Source organism: Rattus norvegicus, chromosome 1 (assembly GCF_036323735.1).
Source record: "Rattus norvegicus strain BN/NHsdMcwi chromosome 1, GRCr8, whole genome shotgun sequence".
In the NCBI taxonomy this organism is placed as follows: domain Eukaryota; kingdom Metazoa; phylum Chordata; class Mammalia; order Rodentia; family Muridae; genus Rattus; species Rattus norvegicus.
The window spans coordinates 31,268,274-31,280,989 of NC_086019.1; the positions used below are offsets into that span (position 1 = coordinate 31,268,274).

Genomic DNA, 12,716 nt, shown 5'->3' on the forward strand with positions numbered 1-12,716 from the left:
CATGTTTGCCCTGGGTCCGAGATGGCTCGACCTTCGTGCTCTCTACTGCTCACTTACGCCTTCCAGATGCCCCTATTTTACAGCTTACAAAGCTTGATCTTAACTGTGATTAAAACAAATAACACACACAAAAAATTACGTTGAGGACACGCTTGGAAAAACACTCTGTGACTAGGGTGGATTTTCCCCTCTTTGATTTCTAAATACAAACTTGCATGAAATGTTTGCACAAATGTGGCTTGATATTGAAAGCCGTTATCTCCTTCCCGTTCATAAAGCAAGGCCAATTCTCTTTGAGTAGCAGAGTTACACCCTTCACTCATTGAGGTGACTCCCAGTCAGAGGGATGAGGTAAATGCTTCAAGAACCTCGGTGCGCAGAAACCGCCAGGCGTGCTGAGGTAGGGCTCATTACCTCAAATTCATGCCCCTTTAGCTTTCTGCAGCTGCCACACCAGCACCGGGACCCTGTAACTCTTTTGTACTCAGGGTAAGGTCTGAAGTCATGAGAGTGAGGAAGACACAGCTTGAAATACAAAACACTGTGTTCTGTAAATCAGTGTTGGCTTTTCTCTCCAGGCCTTAGAAGGATCTGTAAAAGACCAGAGTGCATCGGTGGAAAGGAAACAGATGCCTGCAGAGAGCTGGCGGCTACTATTTCACAAACAAGCAGAAGCAACAATCCAGCCACAAAATAGTGAGCGCATACTGTGTGAAGGAAATATTCCCTCAAACCCGGCCTCTGCCTGCATGTGTGTGATACCCTCATGGAAGAGGCTCAAGAGATAGATTGGTGTGTTCTGTTACCTAATGTTTGTTGTCCCAACGCAGACCCTATTTCTTAAACAACACCCCAGGTTCATGAGGAAGCTTGCCTATGTGCACCCTGGTCCACAATTCAAGTGGTCTCCCTGTGTGCTGAGTGACTTCAAACAGGCCAGGATCAGCAGAGCTCAGTTCTGGGCCCTAGGGCCACCTTCTACCCTCTCTGCCCGCAACTGGCCAAAGCACAGCCCATCACAGACCTCCTTTCACTTCTGAAGAGGGGAGAGCGATGATTAACAGCAACCACAACCGAGACAACCACAGAAACAGGACAAGCGGCTTCTCTGCACAGTGGACACCATGTAAGAACAGCTCATAACAGGTGCCACGTGGTGCCATGCCATCCCATGGAAGAAACACACACACACTGGTCTTCTTTCTTAAGAATTCATGAAGGCAAGAGTCCCCTTCCCCTGCCTGAAACAGACCCAACAAGAGATCACCACCACAGGCAGAAGTGGGAAAGTGGAGGGCCCTTCTAGGAGGGCCCCCATAGCTATGCCTCATTCAGACTGGGGCCCAGCCTCAAAGAGCAGAGGGCACACGGCTACTGGAGCTGTTGAGCTTTCGCTGTTGGGAATGGAACAGCATGGGACACCATCATGGGCAGGTGTGAGTAGCTAGGGCTTGGATGCAGAGATGGACACCAGGCAGCGTCTCTTCATCTTAGAGATAAGGGCACTGCCCTACCCGCCTCTGACAGATAATGACAAAGTGCTTTGAACAGCTTCAAGCCCGCGACTTAATGAGACAGGTGTGGCTGTAGCGCAGCCTTGCTCTTTGAAAGTTCTGAGAGTTGATTTTTATCAACTGATGAAGTCTTCCCAGAGCCTCAGGCCTGAGTAAGGCAGGACACTAGGTGTGGGATGCAGGACCCAGGATGTTAGATCAAGGACACAGGATGTTGGATACAGAGGTAAGTCCTCATGTGGCCAGCCCAATTGTGTTCAATTCTCACACTGAGCAGCCAGAAAGGGGAAAGGGACCCCAGCTCAGGCTGTCCCAAAAGATGAGAGTGGGAATCAGGAAGTGGGAACAGGCTGAGAAGAAGCCTGGGTACAGGGCCAGGGGCTGAACCACAGACAGGTCCAGAGAGGACATGTCAGGCTGGCTGCATGTAGAGCGGGTGTCTGCTCCACTGGACTCGAGATGAAGCCACAGTCTAAATGGGTTCTGCCTTGATACCAGGATGTGGCTTTCATGTCTGTGGATTTGTAGTACAGCAATTTCCTATTGGTTGGAAATGGCCATTGCTATCTTGAAGCAGAGTAGCTGTAGCCTCCTGATCTTCATGATATCATATTAATTTATTAATTTTACATCATGGAGGGATGGAGAGAAAGTTTTGAGGTTCGGGAAACCTTCCTGGAGACCCCCTAAGCTCCTCCCCTTTCTGATATTGTGTAAGGAGCAAAGCGGGGGTTGGAGTTCTTGGTGGTGCGGCTGCCATGTGAATAACCCTAACACACTGAGTGGTTCACCAAGCTGCACTTGCACAGAACTGTCTTTGTTCTGTCTGTGCTCTCTTTGTCTGGGGTAAAAAGATGTGTATTTCTCCCCAGGAAGCCACATGCAGCCTTCGTGTTGTTTGTTGATGTCAAAGTCCTTGGTTCAAAGCTCAGAAAGACCACAGCAGCATGGGGTGGGGGTAGATTCCAAGGGACAGAGATTGGCCTGGACACGGGATCAGTGAATGGAAATTCACTGCCACACCGGGTTACCTCCTGGGCCTCGAATCCCAGCCTGAGGCTACTTTTGTCCAGTTTGACAGTTACACTGGGTCTTCTCAGGCCAATAATTTATCTATCTTACCGAGCGGTGACTCTGGGAGTGGGGAGGGTGGGAAGAATGGCCATTTCTGGAAATTTCCATCCAAGTCTGTCTTCATCAATTAGGAAGCCACACTCGAGACACCTGAACAGGGTGAAGCAGAGGATATAGACCAAGCCAACCTCCCCTGGTTTGCCCAAAGGTGAGCCTGAACTGGGGTAGGCAGTGGAGCACTGTCCTCGTGGGAACCTTCCTCATTTATGACCTCTATGATGGTGATGGCTGTATTTGCAAGCAGTCCCCAAACATAGTTGTGAACCCTGATCATTGAGTCCCCTCCTGGGACTGCATTCCGTCTTCCTCAGTTGCTGGTTGTGGGTGGAACCCTGACACAGATAAAGAAGGGAGGAAGCTAGGTGAGTGACCTGGTGGGTAAGGAGTCCCCATAGTTACATGAGTCCATTACAGCCGTGTCATGCCTGTGGCTATGAGACGGTCCTGTTCAAGGTAAGCAACTTTATTTTCTTGGCAGCCATGAATCCTTAATATCAACAACTCCAAAGAACTCCAGAAGTTCAAGGCCATCCTACCTATACCGTGAGTTCAATGCCAGCCTGGAATACAGACCATGGAGAAAGGGCTGCAGTTCTTTGCAGGAAGTACATGCTAACGTTAAGTCAGTCTAGGAGTTGAATGCTACAGAGCGAACTATACCAACATATTTATGAACAGATAACAGGTCACTGGGTAGTGACTCTTGAATGGGAGAGTTATAGGGTGTATGAACCACATCTCAAGAAAGCTGGGGAAGAAAATTATCCATTTGTTCTTGACCTGTGTGTTCTAGATTTCCGCGGGTAAAGTAGGGAACCAAGGAGAGAAGTGTCACCAGAACAAGCTGGAGCCCAAGGAAGAAGGAGAATGAGCTTTCTCCGAAGATAAGCAAGATAAACAAGGGTGAGCGATCTCCCATAAGGGAGAAGCTGCACGAGGGGATATTGAGAAGATTTTCAGAGGTTGGCTAGCCAGCCAAGGAGGAGCTGGTCAGAGCTAGATGTACCAACCACAGCACAGCAAGAACCCTGCCTGGGCCAAAGTCAACGGGAAGGGTGCAGGGCCGTCCATGCTGATAGGCAACACTGGTCCTTCATCAATGTGGAAAGAAGGAAGGAAGGTCCACTCCAGCAGACCAAGACACAGTTTGGTCCTACCTGCTCTCCCTCTCTTCCAGGTACCTTCCTGTAGCCTTCTATCTCCGCACCCCACTCACCTCCAGCCCTCTCACGACGAGCCTGTGCCTAACACCTCTCCCAGCCAAAGGAATCAAGATTCTGTAAGACCTAAGTAACTCTCTTCCAGGGTTCTCTCTTCCAAAGGAGGGTTCTTAACACCGAATTTGGGATCTCAAGAAAAAGTTTGGTGAGGATGGAGGGTGTTCCCCACAAGAAACCTCAGAGAGCCAGAAATCCTGAGTCCACTGCAGGCAGGCCCTGTCTGCACTCACAGATGCCCTGTGCCAGTCTGATCAGAGCAGGTTCAAAATTGCTTGTCTGATAGAAAAGTCCTAGGGTGAAGGAGACGCTAGGGTCCAGTGTGCTACGGTCCGCGGCCGCGGGGGGCGCTGCGAGAACCGCTGTTAAAGCCCCGTCGCGGGCACGCGCGCTCATAGGGAGGCCGGCCGCTGCCCGCGCCGGTGTCTCCGGTTGCCGGGCCAAGCCTCGCCCGACTGCCGGGCCCCGGATCCAGGCTCCACAAGTCTCTCTCGGCGCGCGGTTCACGTGCCCCAGGCTCGAACCTCGGACGTGCGCCTGGGAGCTCAGCCGGAGGGTGGGTCCGGGTCCAGCGGCGACATGGGGAAATTTCAGTCCAAGCACGGTGAGGAGCCGGCCGGGGGGCGGGAGAGAGGGAGCGGGTGGGCGCCGCCACTCACTGTCCCTTCCCTCTTCCCTGTGTCCTCCGACCGCGCCGCTGCCGCTGCAGCCTGCAAGAGGAGAGAGAGTCCCGAAGGTGAGCCCGGGCACGGTCAGGGCGCGAGGCGGCCCTGGGGCCGGATGCGCAGAGCTCTGAGCTTGGGGCGCGCCTTGCCTCGCGCCCTCGGGTAGGACACGCCTTGGGTCTCCGGGAGCGCATGGCCCCGGGGCTCTGGGGACCGGGTGGGCGCTGCGAGGCAGGCTGGGCAGAAGCGCACCCCGCGAGTCTCACTGTCTCCTTTCTTCTCCGTGGGTGCTGCGTTTCCCGCGCGTCTGCGGGCGGGCCGCAGGGGACAGCTTCGTGGTGTCGGCGTACGCGAGCGGTCGCAAAGGAGCGGAAGAGACCGACCGGCGCGCGGGCAGCGGTGTGGAACATCGCGCACGGGACAAGCAGGTAGGCGACGGGAAGGTGGGCGGGGTCGCGCAACCACTGGCCTTGAAGTACCGGTGTCGTGCCTCTTTGCAACTGGGAGATGCAAAAGGCTCTTTTGGCTGGCCAGGATAACCTATCCCTCCTCACCATCTGGCATAGCATCCCAGAGGGGGCTGGGGTGCTGGAACCTCCAAGTCCTAGACTGGACTGGTGGCTCCACCCCTGAGGCAGGAGGAGCTGGTGAAAGGACTCTAAGGCAGAGCTGAACTCAACTGGGGGCCATGATCTCAGAATTCCAGGCTTCAGTTGGAGGACCTCCTCTAATCTGTTCATGGATGGTATAGGGCTGATCGCTTACACAATGAAGTTGTCCAAGAGGTAAGGGCTACCCTTGCCTCCCATGTTTTAGAGAGCGTACTACAGGTCTGTAGGGAGGGTCCCTGGACAGATGAGCAGTGGAAAAACGGTGCACCCAAACCACAAGTGTTTGTTACCCCGTGTTACTCAAAGTAGATAAGCCATGTGCTGTGTTTAAGAGCAGAGAACTGCCCAGGGTCAAAGCCCCAGGGATGAGATGTGGTGGAGCTTGCTAGCAAGAGGAAGTAGACATTGGGTTATTGGTGTTAGAAAGAGCAGAGTTTGAAAGGACAACTACATACACTTGTCACCTACAACTGGCTCCCCACTACTGGCTCCTACTACAGACAGGCCCCTCACTGGCTGGGAGCTCTGTGGAGTCAGCAAGTGGACTGGCTCAGTGTTCTTTCTGAAAGGACCTTCTGGTTGATGAATAGAAACTTCTGGGTGTTCATGAATACTTTGTGTGGGCCTGACCTGAGACCTGGAGCTACAGAGTAGTACATAGTATAATATGTACTAGAGTTCGGAAGCGTGCTTCCTGGGAGGGTCTGCTGTAGCTTTAAAAGTGGGTATGCTGAGGTATTGTGGGTCTAGTGTGGAGATTCAAACAGTTATGTGCCGTCCATTTCTGGGAGAGGAGCCAGGCCAGACTCCAGTTCTGCCCAGGTCTATCTTGCTACCACTTACATGTCCTGAGGAAATCTTGATAGGCAGTTGATGCCTCTGGACAGCTTGGTTCTCAGATGCATGTTAGCCAGAGATATAAAATTGAGGCTGGTGTCTAGGAACTTGTTCATGCCGTGGGAGAACATTTAGATTGGCCCTACCCCTGAGCCGTCAAGCCTAGGGTCTTTGCCCCCCCCCCCCTCACCGGAGCAAGTGTGAGCTCAATCCTTGGAATCCCTACTGGAGAGCAGTGCTGTTCAGAATGGGGCACATCTTAGCTGACAAGGAAGTGGGTGTCACTGGAGTATTGAGGACCAGAGTATCTTTCTGGAGGGTATAGGCGTTCCCTGTGTAGATGTGGAATTACTGAGGTGAAGCTGTGATCTTAGGACCATGAGTACTACACTTTGGGTCATTCTTGTTTTGTTTTAGTTGTGTGGGCTTTGGCTTGCATTGTTTCTTTTAGCTTTGTCCTTTTGTAATTAGGCTTTTCTAAGGCGGCTAAGAACAGTCTTAGTAGGACCGACTTGGCTTAGGTAGCTATAAGCAGCAACACTCTGTTCTCTGGGTTTCCCTTATCTGGCTGTGGCTCCCAGCCAGGCAAGACCTTGCTTGAGCTGAGGCCCTGGCCCAGGTATTCTTGAAGCCACGTTGGTGCCCTTGTGTCTAGCAGCTTGAGCTGCCCTAGGTAGCTCTTGCCCAGGTCTGGGAGGGACTTTATCGCCATGTTCTTTCTTCTATCTGGAAAGCTCAATGGGAACAGTTAGTGTTGGGTCTATGTCCTTTCTGAAATCCTTCTTTTCACAATGTCCAGAGTTTCGCCCAACTTAGTGTCCTCCCAGGAGCTGTGCCCCAAGGAAGGGCAGCCCTGATTGTACTGCATAACACTCATGACGGTCATCAGGAGACTTGCATTCTCCTCTCCTGACTTCTCCTCTGCTCTCCCCATTCCCTGAAACCAAAGAATGAAGTTGCTTTTTTTTTAACTTTGTTATGGAGCTGTGCATCTGTGTACACCTAAAAGTCTCCTGAGTGCCACTTTCTGCCTTGAGTGGCCGCCATTGCTATTCCCAGAAGCTCTGCTGTGTGTCAGCACCTGTGTGGCTCCTTGCCTGTGGGGATATGAAGGAAGGGGCTTGGGTTTGTTAGCAAGAGCCAAGTGCTGATTTAGAGAGAAGCATGTGGCTTCAGAACTACTCTAGTCACAGGCTTGGAGACAGTACTGATGGGGCTATAGTTCAAACAGCAGTTGGTGGTGGCTTTTCTCAAAGTGGCTGAGTAGTCATCCACAAAACAGTCTCCTTATGTGTGTCATTTCTTCCACTAGACTGTCTTTAATTTCCCCAGTTGCCCTCGAGGCTGGCAGGAAATTGCTACGAAGGCAAGAGTCACTGTTATTTTTGTTTTTGTTGTGAATTAAACACAGATTTCCATTGAGCCTAAGGAAGGAACATTCTGCTCATTCGAGTGGTAGGGTTTTAACTTGGGCTTTGGGGGATCTGCTTGTATGTAAGTTGAGGAGGCCACTGAGAACCATGCCTATGGCTGTCTATGGTCATTCTACAGCTGCTCATCTTTGCAAGAGGGAAGGACATCGCTGCTTAGCCAGTTGAGGGGCTGTGTGGCTGTCTTGAGCAGACTGCACCTTCACCATGCCACTCACCAGCTCCAACCACATCTCCAGGGCCATTCTGTGTGTGCTGACATGTTATACCTTTCAGAAGGAGATAGATAACCCTGTAAGATATGGGAGTGATCAACGTGAGACCTTGTGGTACTTTCCGGGGGCTGAACTTGGCTTCTAACAAAACCCATCGGCCCTTATCACCATCTTGTCTATAGGTTCCTCAGAACTGGAAATCTTGCCCGTTCCTGCTTTGATCCCTTCTGACTGGCTAGAAGTCTCTGGTGCTGGCTGGCAAGCCTCAGCCCCTTAACTCTGGTGCTCCTGCTGTGGGAGAGGTGGCTAGTCATTTACCTGACCTGAGCCGGGAGCCACCTCACCCACAAATTGACATGCTTCTGTTAGGGAAGGAGAGATGTTAGCCTTTGAGACATTCCTCATGTTTCTGTCACAGCCTGGCTACCTCCCCAGCCCTGGTGGACACAGAAACATGGCACACGGGCCGTAAGACATGTGCAAGGGATATACGGCGTTCCAGGGGGGGTGATGGGGAGATCATGGTTCCTCCTCAGCTGCTAAGCTTCACGGCCTCCAAGAAGAAGCTGTATTTGCCTGGGACTGCCTACAGAAAGTCTGGAATGGAGGCCCTGAAGGCGCCTGGGTAAAAGAGGCATAACTTAGGTATCAGCAGCAACCATTGTAGCACATCATCATCGCTCCCCACTATCTCTGTGCCTTCTGTGTTTGACTTTTGGGACCCAGTGTGACTCTCGAGACGTTGGCACAGAAGTGCAGAGGGATCCAGGGGCTCACTTTAATGCAGGAACATCAAGGACAAGCCTGGGCAACATCAAGGAGCATGAGCGCCCCCAAGGTCAGGTGGTCAGGTGGCCCTGAATACCTGCCTCTTCTATGCTTCTGGGTTTGCAGATGTCTCCTTGAGCCCCACAAATGTGTGATAAGCTGAGTGGTTCGTACCCAAGGGGATTTGAATCAGCAGAGGTCTCAGGAACCACCCAGCTGATTTGCAGGAAATGCCTCTAGGAGAGGGGAGGCAAAACTGGCCCGAGGACCAAACCTGAGGGAGCTAGTAACAGTATTTTAGGCACATGGCTGAAGGTTACCTCCCAAGATATGGATAGGGCTAAACAGAGGAGAGAAAGGAGGCACAGGCTACAGCGTTATCCCTGTGTTGCAGAAGATGTTGGAGTGGGCCTCAAGGACTAGCCAGGCGCCATGCAGTCAGTCTGGTACTTGGAGGCCCTGACACTGCTTTGATGTACTCAGCCACTGAGGAACCGTGTATGATTGGGCTCTGCCCTTGCTCATTGCCTGGTTCTCTGGTGTCTTATGACAGGAGCTCTGGGAGACTGACCATCTGAGGGCGTGGTTAGGGCTGTGGCCACAGAGACTGGAGGGGCACAGTCCTGGTGTCTACAGTAAGGTTGGCTGGCACAGCCTCTCTTTATGAAGGTCATTGGTATTGGAGGAGTGTTCCCCTGGGATTCAAGTTCTTTGAGAGGTTCCCAGCAAGATCAACCAGCAAGTGTTGTCTGGTGGGCACCGAGGGAGTAGATATGTGCAGATGTGTGAATTGCACACCTCTGCTTCGGAAAGCCCTACATAAAGTGCCTAGGTCAAGGCTCTCAGAATGTGGGGCATTTCGCCTCGGGGTGCCACCTGCATCTGATCAGGGGAGGTTCATAAACAGCTAGGACTAAGGCTAACACTGGGTAACTTGTCTCATCTAGATTTCTAAGACAGCTTCACCTCACAGGGTTATCCCTGTGGCCTGTGCCTCCTCTCCCTCTTCATTTAGCCCTATCCATAACTTGGGAAGTAACCTTCAGCCAACTCAGCCATTTTGCTGCTGAAGGAGCTAAAATCTTGGCTTTCTGGAAGTATTAATAAAAGTGGAAAAGTGGCTTCACCCCACCCTGTCAGCAGATTGGCCACTGTGGCAAATGGTGCCACCTCTCTAGAACTCATATTACTTCCTACGGTTTTGCTTGTGGCTGAGTAATTTACATATTGTGCTCTGTGTGTGTGTGTGTGTGTGTGTGTGTGCGCGCGCGCGTGCACGCGCGTGCACTTATGCATATATATGCACATGTATGTGGAGGCCAGAGGTCAACCTTGGCCACTGTTCCTTAGGAGCTACCCAAGAGTTAGCCTGTGATCACCATTCTTGACCAGAAGTCCTATTCAACCTGGAGCCCTGGGGAGGAGCAAGGGGTCTGAGGTGAGCTTGGGGAAAGGCAAGCAGGAAGCCACCAGTGGCATGACTTGTAACCATGGTTTCAACCATACACAGGGAAATGACTGGCCTCATGAGTGTTCTGTTCTAGCACTGTGGTCCAGTTTCATGGGCAAAAACAGGCTGGCCAACTTCCCAATCCCTATAGCTTGTCCAGAGCTAGATAATGCAGACGGCCCAGTCCTTTCCCAGCAGGGACAGGCCTACTTGCTCTGTAACTCTTGTCACTTGCTCTGTAGTCTGGGGACAGGGATTGGTGGTTTCTGTTTCTTGGTAACCAAGAAGCAGTTAAGAGCGCTGGCTTCTCTTCCAGAGGTCCTGAGTTCAACTCCCAGTGACGACATAGTGGCTCACAACCATCTGTAACGCCCTCTTCTAGGCACAGGTGCACATGCAAAGTAGTGGAGTGGTGGGTGGGTGGGTGGGGGGAGCACCCTCATAGAAGCAGGGTAAGGAGGGATTGGATAGGGGGTTTGCAGAGGGGAAACTGGGAAAGGGGATAACATTTGAAATGTAAATAAAGAAAATATCCTATTTTAAAAAATAAATAAATAATTTTTAAAAAGAAAGAAAGTAGAAGACAGCTCTGTCTCCAGTCTCAAGCCTCGGTAGTGAGGTCAGGGGGTACCCACTGGTCATCTGCACAGAGGTTGTTGAAGTCCTGGTCACAGCTAACATGGGAATCCCTGCCAGGCCCAACAGAAACATGACTCTTTTCCTGCCATGGACAGGAGGCAACAAATTGGCCCTGGCAACGATGCTATGGCTTAGCCACGTGTCCAGGTCTTGAGGCCTTCTCCACACGTCTCTGAAGTTCAGCTTAGTTTGTTTCCTGTGGCCTTGAGACCACATATTTCTCACAGTTCAACCAGGAGACATGAGAGGACAGATGTGAGGGTCTAGGATAGGATGCACGATCTTGGCAGAGGCTGACCCCTGTGCTTCAAACTGGCCTGGTCTAGGGAGTCAGTGTCAACACACAGTAGGATCACCCACATGTGATTAGGAAACACAGTGGCCAGCCTTGTGCTTAGGAAAACCCTGTGGACATAGACCACTTCTCCCTACAGGTAAGAGACATTCCCAGAATGTTGCTTGTGTCAGAAAGTCTCTGGGTTATGAAGACAGGCTTGTGTCACCCCAGGAGACTATGGAGAAGCTAACGCAAAGCCGCTCAGAAAGGCTGCTGTCCCTAACTGGTTAGTGGTGAAGCCCTTCAGAGCTGTGTGGCTCTGAGGATCACAGTAAAGAGTTGTTCATGAGGGAGCTCCCTTCGTATAAGCCTTGGATGTGTGCTCTACTACTGAGAGTGAGGTTAGCATTACATGGTAATCTTGTCTGTTCATTGAGCTGCTGTGGGTGCTCTTGTGGGCTGCTCTTGCTGTGGAATGGTACAGGCGCCCATGCCATCAAGTTCATCCATACAGAGCAGAGCAGAGCCTGAGACCAGTGACCAGACCCTGACAAACAGGATAGCAGTTCAGTACAGTTGTGCCTGGAGGTTCAGATGGGTGTGTTACTGCTGTGTCCGGCCTCCCTTTCATAGCCTTCTTCTTACATAGACATCTTCTTACAAGAGGGAAGATCCTGAACCCAAGAGATCCCATCCCTCCCACCCCAGCCCTTCCGAGGAGTCAGTTCTGTGTCTTATGAGTTTTGTGTCAACTTTACCCACTGGCTGAAGGATCCCTAGAAGGGTTCAGAGAGCAAGCCAGGTACCCAGAATCTGTCCTGGGTCGTGTGAGAAACCGAAATCCCACTAGTGTGAAAGATGGGCTATGCCCTCCCGCTACAGAGCCATCTGGTCCCGGTGGGGCACTGCTTATGCGTTTGATCTGTCAGGTGGACATGCTGATAAGCAGAGCCAGGTGGAGCCCGGGTGGCCAGAGCTTCCGGAGGAACTTAGGCTTTGGTTTGGCTACAGGGTCACTGGAACACGTGGCTCAAGTGAGACTCCTCATACCTGAGGTGGCAGAAGGAACGGTTATTCATACAGCCCCCCTCCTTCCCAGCCCTTTCCTTGATTGGCTTTCTGTGGTTATCTTTGGGCTGTCAAAACATGAGTGCTGTCTGCCCACTGTGACCCAGCATGGGTCAGAGCAAATGGCTCCTCTTGGGCCATCAGTGGTGATTGGGGGAAGCACCATCATTCTCAGTCTCCATTGTTTTATTAACTGACCTTGGTGCCAGGTATCATTGAAGCCTGGCCTAGAACATGGACTGGCCACGTTTAAGGACAACATTGCCCTAGGCTGTGAGAGGTGAAAGCGATTACCCCACGTACTGGCAGGAACAGCGACGAGATGGCCTGCTGGATGGGGTATACCCTTCTGCTACAGAGTCGTCTGGTCCTGGTGAGGCACTGTTTATGTGCTTGATCTCTCGGGTAGTTGGTAGACATGGTCAGCTGCTAGGACCGTCCTGGGCAAAGCCCAGCACTGGGGTGGGCAAGACTGGTTTGCTGGAACTACTACTTACAGCTAAGCCTGTTAGTGATCAAAACCCTCGCTGCCCCCTAACCTGCCTCGCGGCAAGCTGCACCTTCTGCAGGGCTGGTGACTGCTGTAGTCAGCTTTCACATTGGTGGGAGATTTGGCAGCATCCGGCTGGCAGCTCTCCATGCCAGCGCTGAACAAATCGGTCTGTTCGATCCTGTTTGCCACGCACAGCTGGAATGGACTGATGTCGTAAAGCCTGGCAGCCAGAAGGGAGGATTTATTTTACTTTTGTTCTTCGGAATCTTCTCAGCTAGCTCTGGCGAGTTTTGAGCCCTGAAATCAGAGACACTAAAAAAGCATGTAATATTTTAATACAGAAATTCAGATGGAGATTATTTTAACACACCGTTAGGCATCCTGGTTGGTCAGTGTCT

General features: G+C 51.7%; 1 protein-coding gene across 5 annotated transcripts in view; it reads left to right on the forward strand.

Moving 5' to 3' along the window:
• The first annotated feature begins 582 nt into the window (after positions 1-582).
• Positions 583-12,716, forward strand: part of Nkd2 (NKD inhibitor of WNT signaling pathway 2) — a 30,535-nt gene continuing 18,401 nt past the window's right edge. Inside the window, exons 1-6 of one of the 5 annotated variants that reach the window (XM_063288362.1) lie at positions 583-1,740; positions 2,720-2,796; positions 3,442-3,551; positions 3,826-4,468; positions 4,565-4,601; positions 4,855-4,958. In XM_063288362.1, coding sequence (XP_063144432.1) covers positions 4,445-4,468; positions 4,565-4,601; positions 4,855-4,958 — 165 coding nt within the window. In that variant the 5' untranslated portion in view covers positions 583-1,740; positions 2,720-2,796; positions 3,442-3,551; positions 3,826-4,444. Of the gene's footprint in view, positions 1,741-2,719; positions 2,797-3,433; positions 3,552-3,825; positions 4,470-4,564; positions 4,602-4,854; positions 4,959-12,716 lie in introns of those variants that run through there. The other 4 variants (XM_063288366.1, XM_017589090.2, XM_063288369.1 and 1 more) reach the window with 4 other exon arrangements.